General features: G+C 45.2%; 1 protein-coding gene and 2 long non-coding RNA genes across 5 annotated transcripts in view; 2 read left to right on the top strand and 1 right to left on the bottom strand.

Annotated features, from left to right (window-relative positions):
- Positions 1 to 12,293, top strand: part of LOC111832734 (Wilms tumor protein 1-interacting protein homolog) — a 30,080-nt gene extending 17,787 nt beyond the window's left edge. For both annotated transcript variants that reach the window (XM_023790402.2, XM_023790401.2), the window contains 6 exons: positions 3,638 to 3,705; positions 6,134 to 6,196; positions 6,493 to 6,623; positions 8,065 to 8,116; positions 8,442 to 8,510; positions 10,167 to 12,293. In XM_023790402.2, coding sequence (XP_023646170.1) covers positions 3,638 to 3,705; positions 6,134 to 6,196; positions 6,493 to 6,623; positions 8,065 to 8,116; positions 8,442 to 8,510; positions 10,167 to 10,319 — 536 coding nt within the window. In that variant the 3' untranslated portion in view covers positions 10,320 to 12,293. The remainder of the gene's footprint in view (positions 1 to 3,637; positions 3,706 to 6,133; positions 6,197 to 6,492; positions 6,624 to 8,064; positions 8,117 to 8,441; positions 8,511 to 10,166) is intronic.
- On the bottom strand, positions 576 to 19,551 carry LOC140593466 (uncharacterized). Of its 2 annotated transcripts, none has more exons than XR_011993868.1 (4): positions 18,026 to 19,551; positions 1,570 to 1,636; positions 1,243 to 1,407; positions 576 to 740 (listed from the first exon to the last, which is right to left on the bottom strand). It is a non-coding gene; the product is annotated as an uncharacterized lncRNA (long non-coding RNA). The 2 variants fall into 2 exon arrangements; XR_011993869.1 differs by having other exon boundaries at positions 18,049 to 19,550.
- Positions 19,552 to 21,790: 2,239 nt separating this feature from the next.
- On the top strand, positions 21,791 to 24,391 carry LOC140593396 (uncharacterized). The gene is made up of 2 exons (XR_011993698.1): positions 21,791 to 22,266; positions 22,405 to 24,391. It is a non-coding gene; the product is annotated as an uncharacterized lncRNA (long non-coding RNA).
- The last annotated feature ends 1,327 nt before the right edge of the window (positions 24,392 to 25,718 follow it).

The raw sequence follows: 25,718 nt of genomic DNA, 5'->3' as shown, positions 1-25,718 counted from the left end.
TATGGTTCAGTGCTACGTACTTTTTGGTCAAGGGTGTGCACACATTAGTAATGATCAAGGTATCCGCTCTTGCTAATCCATTTTAAATTGTCATCTTTTGAGGTATTTTCCTGCCATTGGTGAGATGAGCATATTATTCCAAACTGCTTTGTTGAATTGATTCCAGAGTCCACATTTTTTGTTTGTGTTTGTATGACATCCTGTGTTGTGGCTATTTTAGACGCTGTGAGTCCACTGTGAGCACCAGTTTTTAAGTTTTTTTTTATTTTCCACCAGTGAAACGACGGTGTTTGTCTTAAAGCTCGGTGCCCAGTGTTAGGGGAACAATTATGGCCGTTTCCTACTGCTGAGCTGTGCCAGAACATTCCAGGGAAAGTCTGTTTTTATGTTACCTTCAGCCTGGTGAAGAATTTCACTTCATTTTCACTTCTGAATCTGGCTGGCATTTGTGCCTTTTCTGGAATAAACTGATTGTTCATATATATTTTGTGTGTGTGTGTATATATAATATACATATTTACATATCATATATTCATAATAAATCTGAAACATTGTGTTTCCCTGTGCTGGTTTTATTTTTATTTTTTGACTGTCACCAACTTCCTGATCGTAATGGAAAAGCAAACTGAGTGAGTCTGGCTCAGCTGCGCTCTCGCTTGCCGCGATGCTGCAGGGAAACGGCTTCAAGGTCCTGGATGGGACTATGGCCAGACACTCCCCAGCTGAAAGGCACCGTTTCTCTGGACAAAGGAGAAGGAGGGAGGGGAGAGATGAGGAAAGAGAGATGGGGAGTGGGAGATGGAGTCCTGCACCCATCCACACTGAGCACTGAGCACATCCCCAAGCGCAGGGACCGGCTCCTGGGCGCCCATGAATAGGACAAGCCTGTGACCTCAGGCCAAAGGAATGTCCTTGTTTGCACAGGCCCTGTGGCCGTCTGGGACCTGCCAGGGAGCCGGTCTTTGTCCTGGTGCCTCTCCTTAGGTGCCTGTTGCCCAACTTGTATCGTTCCACTCAGTGCGTTAAAAGAATTCCAGCAAATGAGGGCTGTAAAAGCAGCTCAGGTTGCGCGTCCACAGGATCTCGTTAATCATATTCCCCCTTTTTGGGTATCGGCAGCTCGGTGCCGGAGTCAGTGCCGGCAAACCTGTATTTCTGACTTTTTTTTTTTTTTTTTTAATCATTGCGCTTTGGTGTCCTAGTGGTGAGAGCTTGTATCTTTAAATACGGCTTCAGTTGTACCTGTAAGAGGTCCATCAATGGACGGGTGCCCATCTCCACAGAACGGCGCCTCCTGACCTGTCCTGTCTCACCACCACGAGAGGAAGGTAACTCCAGACGGTTCCCTTGTGCGGTTCTCTGATGGTGGAATGAGCTGCCAAACCGCATCCAGTCTCCCTCTCCATCCTAAACGCCCAGACCCATCTGTTACATGAATTCCTTCACTAACGTATTTGAATGCTCTTATGTTGTGTTTATTAGCACTTATTATTATCTTATGAGGTTCTTGCTTTGTTGATAATTATGTGGACTTGTAAGCTGGGTCTAGCCGCTCTGATGCCTAGTTACCTCCTTGACAGCATGAATGTAGAATGTGTTCTTCGCTCCGCCAACACGTCGCTTTGGAAAAACGTGTCTGCAAAATAACCACAGGGTATTTTGGTTTTAAGAAATCTCAGTATTGTTTCAAAGGCTAAAAGGAGACTTAGAAATGAGTTGGTCATGCGGTGTGTGTTTGTTTTTTAATGAATTACTCATTACTATTATATTCATGGGCTTTGAAGGTGGATTGGAAAGCAGGCTTTGTGGTGTATGTTGTACTGTAGGTATAAAGACCTTGTAAGGAATGGAGAAAGTCTCAAAGGATGGTGTGTGAGTGCAATATGCTGCTGGGATGTTTAATGTAAGGAACAAATGTAAATATTAGATATATTGGATTACACTCATAAAGGCAGTTCTAATATTGAATGCTATTCTCTGAAATGTGTTCTGAAAGATGCAGTCAGGCAGGTCTATATTTGGGTGAATATGTTAATGAACTGCCTCTAAGGCAGAACCGAGTCGCCAGACAGCTTCGGATGGTTGGAAACTATTTAGCTTTTGTTGTTTTTTATTAGGTGATATATTGTAGACCTTTGAGTGCTAATGATACTGAGGGTGAGGGGGGGACGGCAGGGGGCACCCGAGTGAGAGCTGCACTGTACACACTGAGGATGAGGTGGGGGACGGCAGGGGGGGCGCCCGAGTGAGAGCTGCACTGTACACACTGAGGATGAGGTGGGGGACGGCAGGGGGGCGCCCGAGTGAGAGCTGCACTGTACACACTGAGGATGAGGTGGGGGACGGCAGGGGGGGCGCCCGAGTGAGCTGCACTGTACACACTGAGGATGAGGTGGGGGACGGCAGGGGGGCGCCCGAGTGAGAGCTGCACTGTACACACTGAGGATGAGGTGGGGGACGGCAGGGGGGCGCCCGAGAGAAAGCTGCACTGTACACACTGAGGATGAGGTGGGGGACGGCAGGGGGGCGCCCGAGAGAAAGCTGCACTGTACACACTGAGGATGAGGTGGGGGACGGCAGGGGGGCGCCCGAGAGAAAGCTGCACTGTACACACTGAGGATGAGGTGGGGGACGGCAGGGGGGCGCCCGAGAGAAAGCTGCACTGTACACACTGAGGATGAGGTGGGGGACGGCAGGGGGGCGCCCGAGAGAAAGCTGCACTGTACACACTGAGGATGAGGTGGGGGACGGCAGGGGGGCGCCCGAGTGAGAGCTGCACTGTACACACTGAGGATGAGGTGGGGGACGGCAGGGGGGCGCCCGAGTGAGAGCTGCACTGTACACACTGAGGGTGAGGTGGGGGACGGCAGGGGGCACCCGAGTGAGAGCTGCACTGTACACACTGAGGATGAGGTGGGGGACGGCAGGGGGCACCCGAGTGAGAGCTGCACTGTACACACTGAGGATGAGGTGGGGGACGGCAGGGGGGGCGCCCGAGTGAGCTGCACTGTACACACTGAGGATGAGGTGGGGGACGGCAGGGGGGGCGCCCGAGTGAGAGCTGCACTGTACACACTGAGGATGAGGTGGGGGACGGCAGGGGGGGCGCCCGAGTGAGCTGCACTGTACACACTGAGGATGAGGTGGGGGACGGCAGGGGGGCGCCCGAGAGAAAGCTGCACTGTACACACTGAGGATGAGGTGGGGGACGGCAGGGGGGCGCCCGAGTGAGAGCTGCACTGTACACACTGAGGATGAGGTGGGGGACGCCAGGGGGGCGCCCGAGTGAGAGCTGCACTGTATACACTGAGGATGAGGTGGGGGACGGCAGGGGGGCGCCCGAGTGAGAGCTGCACTGTACACACTGAGGATGAGGTGGGGGACGGCAGGGGGGCGCCCGAGTGAACCCCGAATCGTGCTCCTGACAAGCTGAGCCATTTGTTGAATTTTTTTTCTACTTCCCAGTAGTGGCATTATATCATTTAGTCCAATTTTGGAAGTAATTATTTAAATTGCTTGTTTGTGTGCATAAGGCTTCCCTTCTTAGACCAGGTGGCTGTGCAGTAACATTCATTAATTCATTAATGAAACCACAGCACTTAGAAATATAGCTCAGATTTCCTTCTGTCTCTTCCAGGGAGGAGGCTGAGAGGAAAAGCTTTCTACAATGTCAACGGCAAGGTCTACTGTGAAGAAGACTTCCTGGTGAGTTTGAGCCCTTGCTTTCTGTGTGGATGGGTTAGACAAAGGGACTGTATTCTCAGACGCTTATCTGCTCGCTGGCTTCTTTGGTCCAGTTTGTCATCTGAGAATGAAAACCTGGAGGTTCTCTGGTGGTCTCCTTATAAGAGAAATCTGTCTTATGGAGTATAGCTGTAGCGTCTTGGTGCAGGTGCATGTTCTCATGGTTCTGCCTGGTTGTATTTGATACTTGGCAACCCTGGATTAGATCAGCACCGACCATATGTTGCTTAACTAAGGGCCTTCACAAAGTCCATTGTGTAAGCATGTGTGCTGGGAAATGGGTCAACAGATTACATACATATGGTAGCGATTGCTGCACTTTTAGGTCTAAGATATTTCCAAAGAGGAAAATATGTGGGTTATCTTATGGATGCTGTGATCTTCAGGGCAGTAATCATGGCTTCATTAGGGCCCTATGAAATCCGTTTTGTTTTTTCCCTAAATTCAGTTTTTTCCATTTTTATTCTTCTGAATTCCATGTTTTACGTTATATTCATTCACCTAAAAAGTGTCTAATTATGGAGTGGATGGGGGAAAAAGAATAATGCAATAGGAAAAAAATCTCACATTTAATGCTGTTATTCAACACAGTGCTGGGTTCAGCAGAACATTTACTGCTTTGGTAAAACATTTACCTGTAAACAACAAAAAACATTCATTTTTCATGCAAAAGAAAGAAAATTATGTATTTCACATTAGCTTTGTCTGTGACCTCTGCCCAGACATCAAGACCCAGTTTGTTGTTGTGCAGGGAGCCTATTACTGTTTGGGCAAAGGTTGAGTAGTTGCATTGCTCCATGGAAAATTACATCCACTAGAAAGTACTGGCCTTCAAAACCTGCATAAATAAGAGAAATAAGAAACTTTTAGTTAACTTTATTTTAATTATCCATTGTTATTCTGATGCTAATCACCAGTAATCACCTAACAATTAGTCATTCAGAAACGGTTCATTTTTACAACAGATAAAATAAAGAAATATGCACATTTTTACTTATTGGCATAACTAACAAACGCATTGCAATATTGTAATGCATGTAGTTTGCATTACATTCTTATAAGTATAATGTATTTTAATTTACTGGTGTGAATGCGGTCTACTTAATTCACTCACCAATGACGATGTTCACAACGCTGCAGTCTCTTGCATCGGTAGTTTCGTCGACGAATGATATTTTTTTTCCTTGAAGCTTCTGTCGCCCAGCCTCCATATTCTGCTCGAACACACGGGGGAACTGGATTTGACGGAGGCTACTCTCGTGTTCTGGCAGCGCTCCTCCACGTTTACAGTGCTCGACCAAAAACGGACGTAGCTTTTTATTTTTTTCTAGTAAACTCGCGTCTTGTTTCAGCTGATTTGTTTGCATGACCAAGACTTGGCTGGAGTGAGTGACTCGCTCTAGTTTGCTTCTTGTCTCTGTTTCTGAAGTGAGTCTTTGACTGTAAGTGGTCGTCAAATGTGTTTTTGTGGGTCCAGTCTATCGTGTGCTGGCAAAACTTACAAAAGACTTGTTCTCCCGATTCATAAAAATCGTTTGGGTTTTGTTCTGCTCTAAACTTAGCACTGAGTCAAATTTTGTAATTTTTTTGAGGACTTCGGTGTTCCAGCGAGTCGCTTCACCAGAACTTTCTTCCCTCCTGTATTTGTGCGTTTGTGTGTGAAAAGCGGAGTTCCGCCTCAATAGGTGATGCGTACAGGGGGCTGCAGTGGGCAAAATTTATTAGAAACCATTGCTTTGCTTTGCCCACACACCGATATCAGCGAATTATACGACATTCCGCGTTTTACAGCGGATTCCATTTTATTTATTGAATTCTGCGATTCTGTCCGCGTTTTCCGCATCGCAGAAATCATAGGGCCCTACTTTATGTCAGGGTTTGTAGTTAGGATGCGGACAGATGGTTCAGGTGCAGTGGGGCTGGATGTGACAAGTATGTGACCAGTGCCTCCTCCACCACCACCTCGAGGTCATGGGAAGGTTGTGACCCCAGAGTATCGCTCTGCAGATGGTCTTCCTGCAGGACTGATTATGGGGTATCAGCCCAGATGGACAGTCTCCTTAGAAATGCATTGAACACGTGCCTTTATATGCTGGTTGTCCTAATGGTCATTATGGTAAGAGGTAGTAGGGCCCTTTGCGTTTGTGGGGAAAGGGCAAGGAGAGAACAGCAGCGTGCAAACATGGGTCAGAGCAAGCCTGATCCATTTGAAGGAGATTGACCACGTCCTTTTGGGACACTCATCATCGCATCATCATTTAACTGTAATGCTTTTTATATTTCCGTAGGTCGCTAATATGGTGGCATGTCTTCTTCCAGAGCTTTGAAAATATCTTGCATTTGTAAACGTGACGTGGCTGAGTGTTCAGTGCCTCTGTCTGCCTTGCAGTACTCCGGCTTCCAGCAGACGGCTGATAAGTGCTTCGTTTGCGGACATCTCATCATGGAGATGGTAAGGGAACGCCTGAGAGTTACTGCATGCTCCATGCTCGCTCTGACCTTCTCACCCGATGGCGGGTGCAGAATAACCATTATGTTGTTATGTCATTTAGTAACTCAACTCTTATTTTAAACCAGTTTAAACCAAAGCATTCCAGGTTAACTTTTTTTTAATCCAATAGCAGAACAGAACCATTAAGTCAAGCTCCAGTATCCACTGTGTGGGTGTGCACTATTTCTCTTCAATCGATCCATTGGTGGTGCTTCGTTTTTAAGGACCCCACCCCACCCCCCCCCATCTGCTTGCAGATCCTCCAGGCTCTCGGCAAGTCTTACCACCCAGCTTGCTTCCGCTGCGTCATCTGCAACGAGGCCCTAGACGGGGTTCCCTTTACAGTGGATGTGGAGAACAACATCTACTGCGTGAAGGACTACCACACGTAAGCCCGTAGATCATCCCATCTTACCTTCTGTAGTCCAGGATGGGTTATCAAGGACCTTCTGATATTTGCCGCCAGGGCTGCCATGATTAGTCAACATAGTCGATGACGTCGATGCTGGAGACGCTGGTAAATCGCCTTTATGATTTCTAAAACGCTTCCATTGATTACAACAGTTTTTCTTTATGATCACTACGTAGTTCAAATTATCACAAAACAAAAAGGCGGTTTGTACACTGCAGAATTCCGTGTCGTGCCATAGCGACTGGCGCACCATGGCGTAGCACCTGAAGAGGACAGGCGCACGGGTGCGATTCTGGGTGATGGATCGCCAGAGGAGGCAAAACCACCTTGAATGTTGTTTATTCATGTTTATTAAATTCCCGTCAGTATGGAGAGCTTTTTAATATCTTTTGTCCTTATAGCTGCTAAATACACCTTATTAAAGCCACAAAGCTGCCTCCCTGCTACATTAGAATCTCCATTGAATAAGTGTTTGAGAAAACATTCAGTCTAGAATCTGGGTTTATTATATATTGCTTGACGGTGCCAGTGTTTGTTTGTGCGCATTGGGCTTGTTGGGACCCGTGTTATTATCGGAAGCTAAAAACGAAACAAGAACAGACACTAAATAAAAGACAATAATTTGTGAACTGAAATAAAAATAAAAACGATATTTACTAAAAACTGCAAAAAGTACCGCCATGCCTCTGACCTAGTTTAACCACAGTATCCTCTTTCAAAAAACGTGACTGCTCAGCTGAACACATCTACATCGCCACTTCACTGCTTATTGCTTAATTTACCAAAACACTAGCAGGTGGCTCCCCGCTAACCAAATTCATTAAGCTTTAGGAAACGCCAAATTTATACAGATTACTGCCTTTTTGGCATCTCAGTATTTCAGACATACTGCTTATCTGCTTCTCGAATTGTGGGCATAAGCAAGGTCCATACAGTGCTGAAAGATCGGAGTGCATCATCCAAAGCCCTGCAACGACGTGCATTTTGTTATCAAAATAAAATTAAACAGTAAATTTGATTTTTTTAGAGGAAGATTAATCCTTTTGATGAATTGACCAATAGTTTCAACAGTCTACAGATTAATCCATAGAAAAGTGTTTAGTGGCAGCCCGGTTTACACGCGCAGTACTGAACACTCCCTGTTTGGTCTTTGTTGGCATTTTCTGAACAAACGTACTATTGTGGTGATGTGGAGGTCCACAGTCCATGCACACATCCCTGTCATATCTTACTGATGCATTAAGGTTTGTTTGTCGCACCACAATTAAATTCTTTGGTTTTTCCACCTGGTTACATGGCTTGTCAGCAAACGTGTGTTTTCAGAGGTAAACTTGTCATCCTCGAATGTGTTAAGTTAGATCCTCCTCCCTTCAGTGAGCACATACAGATGGGGGCTGACTTTGCTTTTCTCTTCCAGGGTTTTTGCTCCCAAATGCGCCTCCTGCAAGCTGCCCATCCTTCCTGCCCAGGTAACGCAGCATCTTGTGAGCAGAGTCAGGCCATAATGAGTTGAAGTTGTGCATGAACACACATCCATCTTTTAAAAAGTCGGGCTTCTGTATCCGGGGGCAGTTCTAGGATTTGACCCTTAGGGGGGGCTCAGTCTCCAGGAAGTATGGTATGAAATCACAAAACGGACAAGCGGGTGCAGAAAACGAATAAATGGATAGATTTAAAATAATAGTTTTTCTAGGCAGCTAAGACAGAAAAGCAGAATGGCTGAGGCTTCCCTAAATAGGATCTAGAATCTTCTGTTCTCTGTATTAATCTGTGTCTGTCTGTGTCTTCTGCCAGGGCTCTGAAGAGACCATCAGGGTTGTGTCTATGGAGCAGGATTACCACGTGGAATGTTATCACTGTGAGGTGGGTCCCTCTGGTGTGTGTGTGTGTGTGTGTGTGTGTGTGTGTGTGTGTGAGAGCGTTCCTGTAAAGGCCAGCCAGACAGACTGCCACGAAAGCATTACTGCATTCCACAGCTACTCGGAAACCGCCCCCCCCCGGCCACCCGACAAGCTGACCAAAACTGGGTAAAACGACCAACAATAAAATCGCTAAAGATCTGCCCCCCCCCCCCCCCCAACAGCAGTGGCCTGATTTGAAAGGTTATAAGGTTATTTCCTGGCTTAGTTCCTAAGTGATTATTATTAATCCTATCTGGGAAAAATCTAATACTATGCTTATAATCTAGATAACAGATTTACAGTTAATCAAACCATGATAAGGTCAACTGAGCTGTTTGGTAGAAACCTAGACACCTGGTAAACACCACACTCTGCTGGTTATTGTCTGTGTGTTTATCTGGTGGTCCTCATTATTATCTGCCCCCACCTCCCACATGGTGTTTGGTGGTTGCTTTTGTATAACGAGCTCATTTAATGGTTTTCACCACCGTTGCTTCCAACAAAGACATGGAGGGTTCTGGTTCCGCCCTCTTAGGGACGTGTTTGCAGGGGTAGATAAGCCAGCTGATAGCACCTGCCTTGGTTCCAGTGAGGTTCCAGCTAGTTGTTATACCAACACAGCCCACAGTACTCCACCTACTGGCAGGGAGCTTGCAGAATAATTTTTCCTGTATGAGGGGCTCTGCAATCCCCAGTGTTTCTGCAGGGTCGTCATCAGACGGCAGCGTTCGTACACTGGGGCGTGCATCTCGTGACGGAGTGTTTACGCACTGTGCCGTGCGCCCCGGGCAATATCTGGCCCATTGTTAGCTTAGCCGCTGTCACACGCCGCATTCGTCACGCCAGCTAACGGTCGTGCCCGCTGGAAACAAAAGGCAGACCCTGACTCACCGTGGGCCCAGATGAACCTTAAACAGTCATCAAAAGCGAATGAAAGAAAATAAAGTTTCTCCTAATTAGGAAGGGGGAGGGAAACAGAGGTTACCACACATGATTTTTCTGTGCTCGTTAAAAACGTAGCCAAGCGTGAGTCACACACCGAGGGGTGCCGGATCATTCTGCTGTCTCAGCTGGCGCCCTTTAGACTGTTCTGGCTCCGGTTGCTTCTCTCATTAACCGCGAGCTCCCCGTCCCCCCATCCCTCGCCCGGCGTGTGGCCGCAGTGACGAGCCACGAGGCAGCAGCAGTGTGGCTCAGCGTCTCCATCACCGGCCTTAAATGAACTTCAGGTGGCTGCATTTAACCCCTGAATGTAAACTGCAGGGCCAGGCCCCTCCCCTCATCTCACTCATCTGGGGGTGGGGGTGGGGGGGGGCTCACCACCTGTGATCAGCAGGCTGCTAGTTTGAGCCCTGGCTTAGAAAGTCTCATGCCCCTTGGACCATTAAGCAAAGCCCTTAACCCCCTGAAATGCTCCAGGGCTGCCTCATGGCCTAACCCCAAGCTTAGCTTTTTATGTTACCAAAAGTGGAATAATACAAATATGCAGGAAAGGCTGCAAAAAGAACCATTCTAGTGTAGCTGTACTTGTGCAGATGGCAAATAAGGCATCATTTCATTTCATCATTTCATTTCATCATTTCATTTCATCATTTCATGTCATGTCTCATTTACGCAGGACTGCGGACTTCAGCTGAATGATGAGGAGGGGCACCGTTGTTTCCCCCTGGACGGTCACCTGCTCTGCCACAGCTGCCACCTGCGCAGGCTCAAGCCGCAAGTGCCCCAGCATCTGCCCCAAGGGTACCCCATGCACGTCACCGAGCTGTGAAGCCCCTAGCGTGGCACTTAAGAGTGAGACTGGACACCAAAATGGGGGAGGGGGGCAGGAAGGAGGCAGGAGCCTGAGACGGGCCAGACACTGTGGGGGAACGGGCACATCAGCCCCAGCGGGGCAAAAAGCAGGACCCGGTGTCACAACAAGGGCACCTCCTGTCACTCAAATGTCCCCAGCCAGCACCGCGTGAGGTCATCAAAGTGTCAAAGACCGTGATAGGTCAAGGCCACTATGCTGGCCCCGCCCTCGGTTGTGTTATGATTTGACCTGCCCTTGCCCTTTAACCCTTTGCATTCCAGGGCCAAAGTGAAAATGATTTTGTGACCCCCTCCCCCCTCAATCCTCCACGACTGAAGATGCAGCCTGAGGAGTGCCAGCTCTCCTGCGGGGGGGTGTCTGATCCTCTGGTCCGGCCCCTCACTAGGAATTTTGCACTTAAGCTGGCTGCCCTGTGACTGGCTCTCCCCTGTGCCATGTGACACACCGTTAGAGGACATGTTGGTGAGGCTAGCTGCCACTTGCCTGGCCGTTTGGCAATTTTTAACATAATATAATCTTAAAAGATCTATGAGCAGTCATTAATTATAATATTCATAATGATTTAGATGTACATAGGCTGTACAAATTTCTTTTTATAAAATTATATATATTGAATAAGCATAAGAATTTAAAATAGTATTTTTTTTATTTTTATTTTTTATTTGCCCATTGTCCAATGGAGTTCAAGGCTTGGTATTTGACACACAGTCTTAAGATATTATTGGTCCATTGCCCCCTTTTTTAAGTGGCTGCGGGGGGGGGCACATTCAAGAATCTCCCGTTATTATTGGTGTCCAGGTGTGGTTCGCAGACCGTTAGAACCTCCATATTGTTCAGACACTGGTTTTTTGTAGCTGAAAAGTGCTGTACAGATGCCTTCATCTTTACTTAAACACGATGCCTTCAAGGCGAACACTGCGCGGTAAAGTCATTTACAAGAGTCACCAAGAAACTGCTGACATTTTTAAATGGGGGCGGGGTAGTATTACGGGTATGGCGCCAGGGTGCAGGTATGAGGGGTGGGGGGGGGGGAGGGGGAGGTGCTGGTAGTGTTTTACGGATGGGGGTTACTCCGCACTGCGGAGCAGGGAACCCCAGTGTTCAATGTGCATGTAGCTATTGGCCATCCCTGCATCGCCCCGCCCCCCCCCCCCCCCCCCCCGCCGCTGTAGGACGAATAGCAGCTGCCCAGCGAGGGCCAATCAAAGTGCGCATTCGTGTGCACACATTAGTACTACTGAGTATGAAAAGCACCGTGTGAACCAGAACAAGAAAAAGGCAGGATGTGTATTAAGTGTTCTCTGCTCCAGGAATTTTTTTTTCTGGAACCGGTAATATATTTTGACGGAAAAGAAAGTCTTCAACCAGAAAGAAAAGAAGAAAAATCACATTTAAATGCTTTGAAATGCTTCTGGTACGTTACAGACCCACCGAGGTGCAGCTATGACTCATACTGTTACTCTTGACATTTTCAGCACAGGTGAAAGCACATCACGTCTTAAAACTTTAATGCTGAAGAATAACTTTGAAACTGTAGATTCTGTCAAACGATGTCATAGATGGCTGGGGAAAATAACAGGACCAGAAAAACCACAGTATGTCTTTCAGTTTGGGAATCATGTGCGTTACGCTTGGAACCCCTGTTGTGTTCCATACACGTAGCTTATCTGTACAAAATCGTAGTGTTTGTCTTCGATCACAAATGTAAACGCGTCACGATTCCTCCTCGGCCAGTTCGTGTCAGACATCAGCATCGTTCAGTGTTCGATTGTGTAGCTGGTTCGTCGAGGAACAGAAATGCAATGTGTAGATTTTATTTATCTAAATAAATTTCTAAAGCTATTTAATGTCTTAAAGGTCAAAAGTGTCATTTAACCTTAGATGTTATAACCTGCTTTTTTCCCCCAATAAACTGGTTTTCTAGTTAAATGGAGTGCTTTTCTTGTCTAGTGTATGAGACGTTTTGGATGAGTTGAATTAGAAATGACCCTGTTTCTTCTATCCTTAATCCACATTCATTTTCTCTGTTACTCTCCTTTGTCCATTTTAAACGTTTGCCGTGTTTGTGGTCGGACGTCTCATACGGTGATTCCCCTTCGGCCCTAAGGATTACAGCAATTATCCTGGAATGGTACCCAGCAGACATCAGCCTTGCCTTGGTATGCCAGGTAATTGCAGCGTTGGCACGCAAGTGGACGAAAGGCTGAGTGGCTGCCGCCTTATTGTGACACCGTCTCGTTTCCCACGTTGGTGACTGATGACCACATGGACTCAAGACGCAGAACGTGGCAGAACCTGAATTATGTTTTACGGTTCTGGGGTCTTCGGTGTGACTTCAGTGTATCATCATCATAATTATCTGGATCATTAAAGCCATTTAAATGACTGTGTGTGTGTGTGTTACTGCGTTCACCTGGCTTCACTTCAGGAAGATCCAAATCTCAACGCGTTGAAGCCTCTGAAGGCCTCACTTCCCCAGTGCCCTGCTTTGTGTGGATATTTTCCAGTAAACCGTCATTTATACACCAAATTTTGTGCAAGGTCCCCTTTCCTCGCTCAGGTTCTTGTGAAGATGGGGACCCTCTAACTCGCGTCCTGCAAACAAGCTGCCTTAAACCATTTACGGGTGGATTTGCGGATTACCCATCTAATTGGCTAGAGGTGGGGGGGGTCCCAAATTTGAAAGCGGTAATAGATTGTGGAGCGCTGAAGGCTTGTCTGGTTATGCAAAACTATCTGTTCACGGGGCCTTGACTTGGGTAACATGTTTATATGTGATTTTTATCAACAAAAAAAAAGCCAAAAAATTAGGTTTTCTTAGGACCGTTCTCCCGTATCTCAAAGCGCTGTGAGACTTGCATGCTGAAGGATAGAAATTTACCCCAAAATACAACATAAACATTTTCGTAATTAACCCAGACAGATGCTGTCAGTAATTAACGTAAAGAAACAGCTATCCGAGACAATATCTGTAATTAAACGTGAGAGATAAGGAGCTATCAGAGTTGGACAGAGTGTTGCTTCTTCTGTTTCCAGTGAGAGTCTTTCTGGTGTACTCGGTTGGAATGCAACCATTGCTTATTTTAAGAAGGGAACTCGAGTCGGTAGGGAATTCACTGATCATTAGGAGGCTCTTATGTCAACATTTTAAATTGCATCCATTCAGTGAGTTAAAATTCTAGGAACACTGCGATCATATTAAATTGGCATGAGATCAACAAAGAGTTTTAATCTTTTCGTGGGAGATGGCTAATGATGTCCATTTCTGTAGCTGGATATTTCTGGGCTTACCTTTCATTAGCTATATTTGTTTCATGGAACTGTGTATGTTGAAAAATTCAAAGTAAAACTTACCATGAAAATTAATGCTATTTAATGGACGAACTCCAAAAAATTATGACCTTAAACTTTATTTTCTCAGTGGACTAAACTGTGATAATATGGTAACACTGAGTTCAGGTTTATAGTCATACTGTTGTCATTCCTTCCATCTGTCCATCCAGCCATCTGTCCGTCCCACCATCTTCCATAGCAGTGTGTCTAATGCAGGATTGTTGTGAACCAGGAAGCACAAAGAAGAAGGCAGAGTACAACCTGAATGAGATGCCTAATTATTATAGATCATACTGGCAGAAATCTGCAGTGTGTTGGGAACAGGAAGTGGCACGGTGGGTCGATGGTTAGTACTGTTGCCTCAAACCTCTGGGATCAGGGTTTGAGTCCTTGCCCTGGCTCCATGTCTGTGGAACTTGCATGTTCTCCCCTATGTCATCATGGGATTTCCTCTGAGAACTCTTTGACCTCCCAAGTCCAAAAGCACACAATGGTGATTTGCAGTTATCAAAATCGGCGGCATGGATGTATGGGTTGGTGCCCCATCCTGGATTATTCCCTGTCTTGTACCTATAGCATCCAAGATAGGTTCTGCAACCCTGAATAGGAGAAGTGTGTCGAGAAAATGGATGGATGGAGCAGGAAAGCAGAAGTGTGTGTGGAGGGAGCATAAGCAGGTCCTCAGACTGTTTTTTTGATGTATGGACAACAGCTGGGCCTTTTCCGTGTTGAGTTCTGGGGTTGGTTCTGTTGGTTCTCAATTAGCAGCAGTTAGTCTGTTCCCCTTGCTGCAAACATCTCTAATATGTGAGGCAGAGACACCAAGAACCCGATGCTGTGTCCACCCAAGACCTGGGTTGTCAACTTTGCTCAGTTTGTCGGAGTGAGATTTTCAATTTGAGACAAGTCTGCACACGCATTTACATGTATGTAAGATTTCTATCATCTTACCTACTCTGTAGCGTTTACAAACGACCCCAAGTCTTTTGATTTAGCTAATTCTAGGTTTATAACTGAGTAATATAGATTTGCCGTAAGATTTCTTGCATGACCGTGAGAATCAGAGAGCATGAGTACCACACCAGATGCGTGAGAATTGGCAACCCTGCAAGTCCTCCGGATGGCTTTTACTCAAATATTAGCGGGAAATATTGCCCTCCATGCTGCTCCATAATCGCTCAGTCATTTGTAGACGGTAATTTCTGTGCTATTCGCAATATTCATTACGCTTCAATTAGCAGCAAGCCACTCGTTTTGCAGAATGCGAGGAGGTTAACAGATTTCGGTAGCTTAATGCGTGCAATTTGCGCGCCACTCCCGCTCTCTCTCCACCTCATCTTTAAGCACTTCAAACGTGCAGAGGAATAGGCTTCGAAAGGTGCTGCGTGAAAATGTAACACTTTACACTACTTGGGATCCCTTTGACAGGAAAAGGGTGCTGATCTCCAGCCAGCTGGGGGCGCTGTAGATTTTCAGCAGGCAACAGACTTTGAAAGGCAATGAAACGTGCTGAATTTGCCGTCGTCTTCATTGTGCTCCGCTACTCATTTTGTTCTTACGACATTACAGTGCTATGCTTATGGATAGGTATGTATAGATGAGATGTCAGACATTATATCCTGTGTCTATCCATAAATGCCTACAGGAAGCTATCAGAGCCAATCTGATTTGAAATTAGCTATCAAATAGGGCAGGACAGCAAGCATTAATGGTTCCATGCGAGGTTTAAGTGTCATGAAATTCGAAAATAAGTATACATGCCTGAAACAGCCTGACCAGTAGCCCTTAATAACATCCACAAAGTCGAACAGACTGAAAAGGGGGATTTAAATTTGAACACATGATTAAATTCAAATGCATTATGGACATAACTCTGCATTCATACTTCAATTTTCATATTTCAGCTTTCTCTCCAAGCAGGAATTTAGTATGTATTGTGTGTTAAGCTGGCTGACCCAGCATTGCATCATATTTTGCATTATTTAGTGCGTCAGTGCAGTGGAGACCCACTGCTGTTCTACATATGGAATGAATATGGAGAGAGAATTCAGCTCTGGGGTGTTTCCCCCTTGAGGGGGGGGGCTTTTCATTAATTAAATCTTCTCATTCAAAGCAATCACCCACACCCGATCATTCCTGACTCAGCATTATATGGCAAGAAACTGAGATCAGTTAGACCTTCAATACATGTAGGCTTGCAATCAGAATGAGCACTTAGGCCCTCAACTGAAGTACTTTCCTATTGGCATTAATTTAGTGGCCTTTCTCTATAGATGCATTGTTGGTTTAGAGCAGTGTTTCCCAATCTGGTCTTCAGGGACCCACAGACAGTCCAGGTTTTTGCTCCCTCACAAAAATAGACTGTCTGGCAGGGAGCTCGGAAGAAGCAAAAACATGGACCGGCTGTGAGTTCCTGAGGACCGGATTGGGAAACACTGATCTAGAGTGAGCCAGGGCTGCACTGGGATTAAAAATCGACTCTGGAACTTGGGGTCCCCCATGATGAATCCTGCTGGCCCACATACCCCTCAGCCCACCAGGAAAATGCCCGGTATGCCAAACAGCCAGTCCAGCTCTGCAAAGAGCTATAATATCTGCCAGTCCAGAGGCGAAGATCTCAGCAGATGACCTCTGGCAGGCCCTCAGTGCTGTAATGCCATAATCTGCTTGACATATTAGAAAAGCGGGAATCAGATTAGATGCATGGAGTTCTGTCTTTGAGTGTAAGCCCTGGATCACAGCTGCAGCTGTGCCATCCAGCTGTTAGTTTTGTAGCGGTGCTCTGTGATACCAGGCAGGCGTTCCAGCCAAAGCTGAACGACGGTTGGCTGATCTTTACGCAAGTCGATTGCGCTGGTTGCCATGGAAGCGGTGTCTGCAAGCACTCATCCCACTGGATTTAGTGCAAGCCAGAAATGATGTTATAATATATTACAGTAAGAAGCTTGCATAAAGTTCGAGCCACTTAAACTACTGAATATTTTTTATTGGAACAATACTGGTGCTTCACTTGAAAGACCTTTGATGGATTTTCTGAGAACCAGTAACCCCCTTGTGATGCAGGCAGTTTCTTCCAGCAACATGCTACCCACTTCCCTATCAATTATTTGGAGATGCGTGGAACACTATTTTAAGATGCTTAGAATAAATTGTGTCCTGAGCCCTTTCACCCTTGTAGCCATTAAATTAAAAGCCCTATTTGTTTAGTTGTATGATCACTGCCACCCCCTCCTCCTGACTCATAATTTCTCCACAGCACGAGGGTGGCACTCTGTGACCTGGTTGGTTGATCCCACCCCCCAGGTAGGTAAATCTCAATGATGCATAACGCCAGCAGAACTTTTACAGGAAAGTCACATAAGGTAACTGATTGGAAGAAGATATATGGACAGAAACGACTGGTTAGTATCTCGGGGAGCCGTCAGAGCTGTAGCCTCTGTATGGGGAGAGGCCGTCACCCATTGAAATGATTAATTAGCCAAAGGGTGTGATCAGGGAGAGTTTTGATATAAAAACAAAAACTAATCATGCCTGGCTGTCGTGAAGAGAGATGGAAGTGTGGCTGCATTGGCTGTTAGAAGAATGACTGCACAAAAAAGCACAATCCAACAAACACTGTTTTTCTTGTAAAGCTGACAAATCAAAGCAAAAGGCCAAAGGCAGCTACATCTGTCCGCCTGGTCCATTATATAGCGGTGGTCACCTTGCCTGAAAAGCCTGATTGTGGCGAAGGTCACGGCCCTGGGTTGACCCAGCCAAAGACGGTCCTGACAAGGTCAGCGCCATGACGGGCCGAGGACCACCCAGGCCAGCAGCGGCTCCTCCCCCAGGGCCGCACGACTCCCCCCTCGCAGCAATTCAGACTAACCCTTATATAACTTCGGCAGTCATGGGAAAGTGGTGTGCAGTTTGACTCGGGGGCCCCATTCGGCGACCTATAGGGTCCCAGTTCTGTTTGTGTGGAATGCAGAAAAATCTGGAAAATCAGGAATTTTACATGAAAAATAGCAGGAGGGGGGGAAGGGGAATGACCACAAAGCATCAGAGGCCTGGACACTGGTGTTTGTCTCTGATGCATTATGGGAGTCGAATGACATTTGACATTTTGTTCCTTGCTTTATGAGTTAACAAAATGAAAGCCTGTGCGGTTCAAAGGTTCAGCTATGCAGGCGCTGCGGGGCCGTCAGGGCCTCTTAGCACGGCCTTCCCAACCAGCAGGCCTATTAAACATCCCAATGAACTTTGTTTTTGTTTGTCTGGGTGTTTTTTTTTCCTTCATTACAATAGAAAGCTGTGAGGTACCGCGGGCGTGACTGTGAATGAGTTACCGTAACATCAAGCTGTGCTGTACCTCCAAGCTGTGCTGTACCTCCAAGCTGTGCAATCCGCAGTGACCGTTACTGTTATTATCTCGCCCTGATCATCTGCCATTCGTGCTGGTAGTGTCCTTCTTCAAATAAGTCCGTTTAAAAAGAATAACCTTTAAAAATTGTCAGATTAATCACCAAATTAACCTGCTGCATTTCCTTTAACTATGCAGTCGTGCACTGCATAACGACATTTTGCTGAATGACAGACCTCGTATTAGGGATGGCGAAAACTAAAAAATTTCTTGACCGACCACCGAGCCTCAGTAGCCGGTTGAAACCGGTTAACCGATTAGTTTAAAATATGGTACGCTATTTGAAATAACAGCCATTTCGAGCCGCGCCTGCAATTTCGCAACTCTGTCGCATCTCTCTGCCGCTCTGCCTCCCGCACACACACACACACACTGCCACTCACGTCACTTTTTTAAAATCCCCTACAGCGCGAAACATGAGTCCCGCAAACGCGGCGCCGAAGAGCTTGTTGTATGTAATCGTAGGACAAATGGCTCCTTAGTTTCAAATGGTTTGGGTACAAGGTGATCGCTTTGAAAATAAAGGCGTTTGTCTAGGTTAGAAGCTCATTTGAAACATTGCCACGGCTCATTTAAGAAAATGACAGCTCCGAAGAGACGCCGCTTTAGTTGAGGTAGTGCTAACCATAATAAAGAAAGATGATGATCATCATCACCTTATCGGTTACCACTGAAATGTAGATGTAATGTATTTCCAAATCTAAGCCCATCTTATGCGGAATGTTGCCTAATAGACTGCAACATGATAAAACCAATGGATAAAACAGGCACCTTCAGAATGCGTAAAAGACGCACCGGCCAAGGCAGGTCTAACTCACTGTGTGCCTTCTAATAACGGACAGGACAACTCTGTTGTATAATTAATATTATTTTTTTATTTTTCAAAAAGACAAGTGTCAACTTCTGTTAAGGGCAACATCTCCTAAACCATAACAGACAAAAACCTACAGCTATTCTTAAGAATAACATTAAATAAACGAAAAATTATTAGAATCTATGAATGAGAATACTGTAGCCAACAAACAGCTCACAGACAGGTGTTAAGGGTGCTAATTATTAAAACATAACAAAACGGTTTGGCCATTAGTTATTCTTGGAAAATAAATTAACGAAAAACAAGTTAAAGTTAAATTTCGCAAACCTTGTGAGCGCGCGAACCCAAACGCTGTGACCTCGCGCCAAATGTTTTTATTGGTTTATTAAGTACAAACAGGCGAGTTATGAAAAATTGAGTGTGAGGGATAATTTGTTCACTTAACACAAAAAGATGAGGAATGAGATGGCTAACTGTAGTAGCGTATAGTCCACTGTCTATAATAGCCTAATTTAGATATCACTTTTTTTTTTAACCGACTACCGACAACTTTGACCGGTTAACGTTGATACGGTCAACCACCGGTCAAACGGTCATCGGTTAACATCCCTACCTCGTATACAACGGTGGTCCCAGAAGATTACAATGGAGCTGAAAAATTCCTATGGGCTGGTGATTTCGCTGAATGACGCATGACTCACGTGGTGATGCTGGTGTAAACAAACCAACTCTGTCGTCAGTCACGTAGAGGTACCGCACATGCAATCATGCACAGTGCGTAATACTTGATAACGATAATAAATGACTTTGTTATTCATTTATGTATTTACTATACTGTACTTTTTATCATTATTTTAGAGTGTACCTTTTCTACTTTCTAATTGTAAATAAAAAGTTTACTGTGGCCTAGGGGTATAGTAGGTTACCGCGTCTAGGTTTGTGTAAGAACACTCCATGATGTTTGCACAATGACGAAATTGCCTAGCGATGCATTTCTCGGAATGTGCTAAGTGATGCATGACTGTATATAGAAATATATATACATGTACACTATATGGACAAAGGCACTGGGACACACCTCTTAATCACTGAATTCAGGTGTTTCATTCAGACCCATTGCCACAAGTGTATAAAAAAAGCACCCAGCCATGCAGTCAGGTTTGCAAACATTTGTGAAAGATATGGGGTTGTTTTTCAGGAGTTGGACTAGGCCCCTTAGTTACAGTGAAGGGAACTCTTAATGCTTCAGCATGCCAAGACATTTTTGGACAATTCTATGCTTCCAGTTTGAGGAAGGCCCTTTTCTGTTCCAGCATGACTGTGCCCCAGTGCACAAAGCAAGGTCCATAAAGACATGGTTGGGTGAGTTTGGTGCCGAAGAACTTGACTGGCCTCCACAGAACCCTGACCTCAAACCCATCAAACACCTTTGGGGTGAACTATAATGAACATTGTGAGCCAGGCCTTCATGTCTAACATCAGTGTCTGACCTCGCAAATGCTCTTCTGGATGAATAGGCAAAAATCCCCACAGACACACTGCAACATCATGTGGAAAGCCCCCCCCCCCAGAGGAGTGGCAGCTGTTATAGCTGCACAGGGGGGACCAACTCCATATGGATACCTGTGGGTTTAGAATGGGATGCCATAAAAGTTCCTGTAGGTGTAATGGCCAGTTGTCCCAATACTATTGTACGGTGGCCGAGAGAGCTCATCACGCTGCAACTTCAAGGAAACACATGCAAACAGAAAAAAACACAACAAATTAAGAAAACGTCTCCATCAGTTTGACAACACAGGTGCTGCAAATACGGAAACGCGCTGCAAACACACGAACGCGCAGCAAACACAAAAAACGTGCTGCAAACACAAAAAACGCGGTGCAAATACAAAAAACGTGCTGCAAACACAAAAAACGCGGTGCAAATACAAAAAACGCGGTGCAAATACAAAAAACGTGCTGCAAACACAAAAAAAGCGCTGCAAATAGCAGGCACCACAACGGAAATGTTTCAGGGGGACCTCAAAAAGTGACGAACCCATCTGGGAGCTGATTATTTGTTCAGTGGCTTTTGGTCAGAGCAGAGGTGTTGTGCGTGAACTAAAAGGTGTTTTTTTTTTTAACAACCTGATCATACGATTCATTGGTCTTTTGGATATTATTAGACTAATCTGACGAATCACACACTTAACTGTGGAACGTTATTAATTTAATTGCCAATAAATATCTAAATAAATATATGCAAATAAATGACAAAATTCTGCAGTGCTTCATTAATGGTTAAAATCAGGTCAAAATTCATTATAGATTGATGGAAAAAAAATATATTTTACAATTTATTCAGACCACTTAATAATAATGAACAACGGAATACAAATAAAGCATGCTAAAATCGGTAACATTGTTATTTTTTTTTTCAGATCAAAATGTATTGTCCGTTCTGTGGCTTTCAGCGGCCAACTTTGCACAAATTTTGTAGCTCATGTGGGCGAAATATTAGTTTTGTCGTGGAGAATGCCCCTAAACCTGCAGGTGAGGACCAGGTGTCATGCCAGGCTGTGCCCAGAGGTAATATGTAAGGGATAATGTACAGGCAGCTGGTAGTTATCGCAGAAATAAGCCCCGACAGTGTGATCAGGACCCGACGCGACATAAGGAAAATGACATGGACATGAATATGAATTTGAAACATTTTATTGGCATATTTGTTTTAAAATAACATTTTTATCTTTCCGCGAAACGATATAGTACCACGTGACTATGCGTTATTACTTTGGAGCGGTTATTATTTGAAAATAATGAACCTGCAAATGTCTCAACTGACCAATCAGAATCAAGCATTCCAGAGAGCCGTGTAATAAGAACAAATAATCAGCTCCCAGATGGGTTCGTCACTTTTTGAGGTCCCCCTGAAACATTTCCGTTGTGGTGCCTGCTATTTGCAGCGCTTTTTTTGTGTTTGCAGCACGTTTTTTGTATTTGCACCGCGTTTTTTGTGTTTGCAGCACGTTTTTTGTATTTGCACCGCGTTTTTTGTGTTTGCAGCACGTTTTTTGTATTTGCACCGCGTTTTTTGTGTTTGCAGCACGTTTTTTGTATTTGCACCGCGTTTTTTGTGTTTGCAGCACGTTTTTTGTGTTTGCTGCGCGTTCGTGTGTTTGCAGCGCGTTTCCGTATTTGCAGCACCTGTGTTGTCAAACTGATGGAGACGTTTTCTTAATTTGTTGTGTTTTTTTTATGTTTGCATGTGTTTCCTTGAAGTTGCAGCGTGATGAGCTCTCTCGGCCACCGTACTATTGTCCATATTGTGTACGTACATAAATATACTTAGAAAATCTGAAGATATTTACACTGTACGTATTTTTTCGGATCCATATTTTACATTATCAGCTACTTTTTTCCTTCTTCATATTTTTCTCTAAGGTGGATATGTATATTTTATGAGCATATCTATTTTGCTGTTCTATTTTGTTTTTCATTCTTTTTTGCAGCATCTGGAGGAGCAGACAAACTAAGAATTTCATTGTGGAGACACCACACGTACGACAACAAATAGCTTGAATCTTAAGTCTTGAATGGTCTGTGGTCAGGCTCCGGACCCCCCGCGACCCAGTAGGATAAGCGGATTGGACAATGGATGGATGGATGGATGGTCTGTGGTCTTAATTTTTTGGTCAGAGTAACTTTCTGTTTGCAAAACTGCTTCTGATGTAGACTGAATATATATATATATATATATATATATATATATATATATATATTCTCACACATATAGGACTGCTGCTACATTTTTAATATAATCTTTAATGTCATAATACATCTTTATACTATATATTTAAATTTCAGTTCTAGAATTTTCCATAGGTGTGAATGTGTGTGCGCCCTGCAATGGGCTGGTGCCCCATCCTGGGTTGTTCCCTGCCTTGCGCCTGTAGCCTCCAGGACAGGCTCCAGACCCCCCCCCACAACCCTGCACAGGACAAGTGGGTATGAAAAATGGATGGATGGATGGATATTTTTGTCAGCGGTCGAGGGGCGCTGGCACAAACAAAGGCAATGGAGGGTGGAACAACACCCCCCCCCCCGGACCATGGGGCTCCCGGCATCCGCTCAGACGCCTCTGGTGAACCTGGGAGCTTCCCAAGGACCCCAAAGCCCACTCCTCAGCTCAGACTTCAGGCAGGTTGCTACGGTGAACGCGGCATAACCACAGTGGAGCCTGTCTTTTGGAGGGGGGGCTTAATGACAAGCTGACAATGTGGACACTAGAATTCTCCAGTACAGACTGATTTTTTTTCATCCAGGAATAAATGAAGTGAAAACACTCTAAGGGCTGTTGGTCTGCACAGAGACACGCTGTTTCCATCCAACCGGCTAATGACTTAATTGTGGAGGATTATCAGCCTTTATTAACCCTGATGACTAATGTTTGCTGTTTGCTAACTGAAGTAACCTACTGAATTACGCAAACAAATAGGCGTCAATCCCAGAATAACTTTTTATTTGTATACCTGTACAAATATATTTTCCAAGTACTTTTTCTCTAGATATATTAATTTGATACAGAATATAAGGTAGTGTTTATGGCCATCATGGCAGCTTAGCGCAATGAAGGAAGGTTTCTGCTGAAGCAGCCAATAAGAAGCCGCAGACAGCCACGTCATGATCACGTTTAACCTGAATAACTCCAGTATACAGGCCAGTTGTATGAGCGATAACATCTGAAGCTGATTTGTATTAAACATTCCTCTGTGATATCTAGAGGTGGAAAGTTCAGGTCCAGAAATGACTATGACCTTTCACACTGGTTGGTTGGAACAAAATCTTGGTGTGAATTTGTACTTTCTGGACCAGAACTTTCGACCTCTGGTGATTTCTTGCACTTTGTACTGTAAAGCTGCAGCCACCAAAAGCGTCACTTAATAGAAGCCAGTTACATGTCACAAATGTTTGTCTCCAGTTGCAACTTGCCTTTCCTTACAGCTGCACTGCGATCATCAGCAAATCCCCTGGGAAGAGTTTCCGCTTTCAAAATTACCCACCCTTTGAATAACGCAAACTCATGTTTTCTTGTTTCACCCTCCAGAGCAGGGAATAACAAAGGATAACTTGTTTGGACTAATGTGTAGTTGCCAGGCAACAAGGTTGTCTAGTCCATCACCGCTGTTTGAGGTTACTTGTTTTTTTGGTTCTGCAGAAGTACAGGCAGGCAGACAGAAACCCTGAATGGTCCTTAATTACAGCACTGTGGTGGCACTACCTGCACACTCAGATTCAAGGTTGTGAATCTTACGGTCCTGTTTGGACACGTGTTTCAGATCCTTTGAAATTCTCTCATCAAATTAATGAAAAATAAAATTGTTTGTTTCAGATTAGACATTTAAATCATTTCCCGGCAGTGATCGGCAAGATGCGCTGTTGAACTAAAATTAACTGTGTGTGAAGTTATATGTGAAATAAATATAGAAGCCATCTGCCTTTCCTTCCACTATCCATTTTCTGTAACTGCTTATCCAGTGCAAGGTCATGGTGAGCTCAGGACTTATCCCAGAATGCACTGAGCACAAAGCAGGGGAACACCCTTCAAGGGATGCCAGGCTGTCACATGACGCACGCGCCCAATCACACGCAGGATAGTTCAAAGATTGTTGCCTCTCGGTCTCCTTAAAAAGAATACTGCTTATTGATTCACAGTTTCCAAAATGCGTGTTGGCTGAAATTAGATTAAGGCCGTCTGACCGTATTTATTCTCTGTATCACTTTCAGGCTGTGGCCTGGTTTTTGTTTTTAAGTTTTCTGAAGCGATTACCATCCACTGCTTTGGCAGGTGTTAATTACTCTTCATGTCCTCACAGCATGAGGCTGTGTAACCACTTTATGGCGTCATGTCAGGCCGAATGTTGCACAGTGAATGATTGGCACAGAGGACGTGAGGTTTGGCACTTTGAGCGTTCAGTCACTGCACACTTCTCAGGGGATGGTTTTATGCTCTTCAGGCTGCACAAAACCAGTTCCGCCATCAAAGTATCCAGTGTCGAAACAGTAACCTTATCCGAAACCCTTAGCCATGCCCGTTCCGAGGCTGCCTTTGAATGGGCACTGTGCCCGCTCCACTCCCAGCAAATCGAACGGCTTCTGCCGCGTAGTCATCCCCGCTTCTCTCTGACGCCTAAAATAGGGTATTACGATAAAGCTGTAACATGAGCACGGCCGTTTGACATGGCGGCGATACCAGCAGCGGATCGTGGGAATCACCCTGAAACGTCTTGGCCACCAGCCCCTTCCGTCCACAGGGACGTCAAGAGAGACAGAACAAATGCAGTCCGGGGATCGCAGGGGCCCGATTTACCTCAGCGGCGAGCAGATTCCACCTGAAGGAAGCCGCACATTCCGTTTGCCACAGCCTCCTCTAGCATGACCTCCAAAAATAACACTAAAAGTGTATGTCACACTTCCACAGATTCATTCTGATTTTAGGTCTTCGGGTGATTCTTCAAAGGTAGATTCTTTTCAGAGATGTATTCATAGCTTTTATACAGCTAGAATTTCTGACAGTAGCAGGCGGCTGCTCACAGGAATAACTGAAGGACCCCACCAGGGATCCGGGTTTGATCCCTACACAAGCTGCACTATTTTAACTCCCATTTCATGTTAACAACACTGCATTTCTGATTATATTTCGATGGAAGTATGCGACTTCCTGTGACTAATTTCCAGGAACACTGATGCTTGTCTGATTAACTGGAACGTTGAGGCATCAGGTTCTGGTATTTGGTTAAAGACTCTAAATATTATGGTTAATCAT

Source organism: Paramormyrops kingsleyae, chromosome 11, assembly GCF_048594095.1.
Source record: "Paramormyrops kingsleyae isolate MSU_618 chromosome 11, PKINGS_0.4, whole genome shotgun sequence".
Lineage (NCBI taxonomy): Eukaryota > Metazoa > Chordata > Actinopteri > Osteoglossiformes > Mormyridae > Paramormyrops > Paramormyrops kingsleyae.
This window is presented reverse-complemented; position numbering and strand designations above follow the sequence as displayed.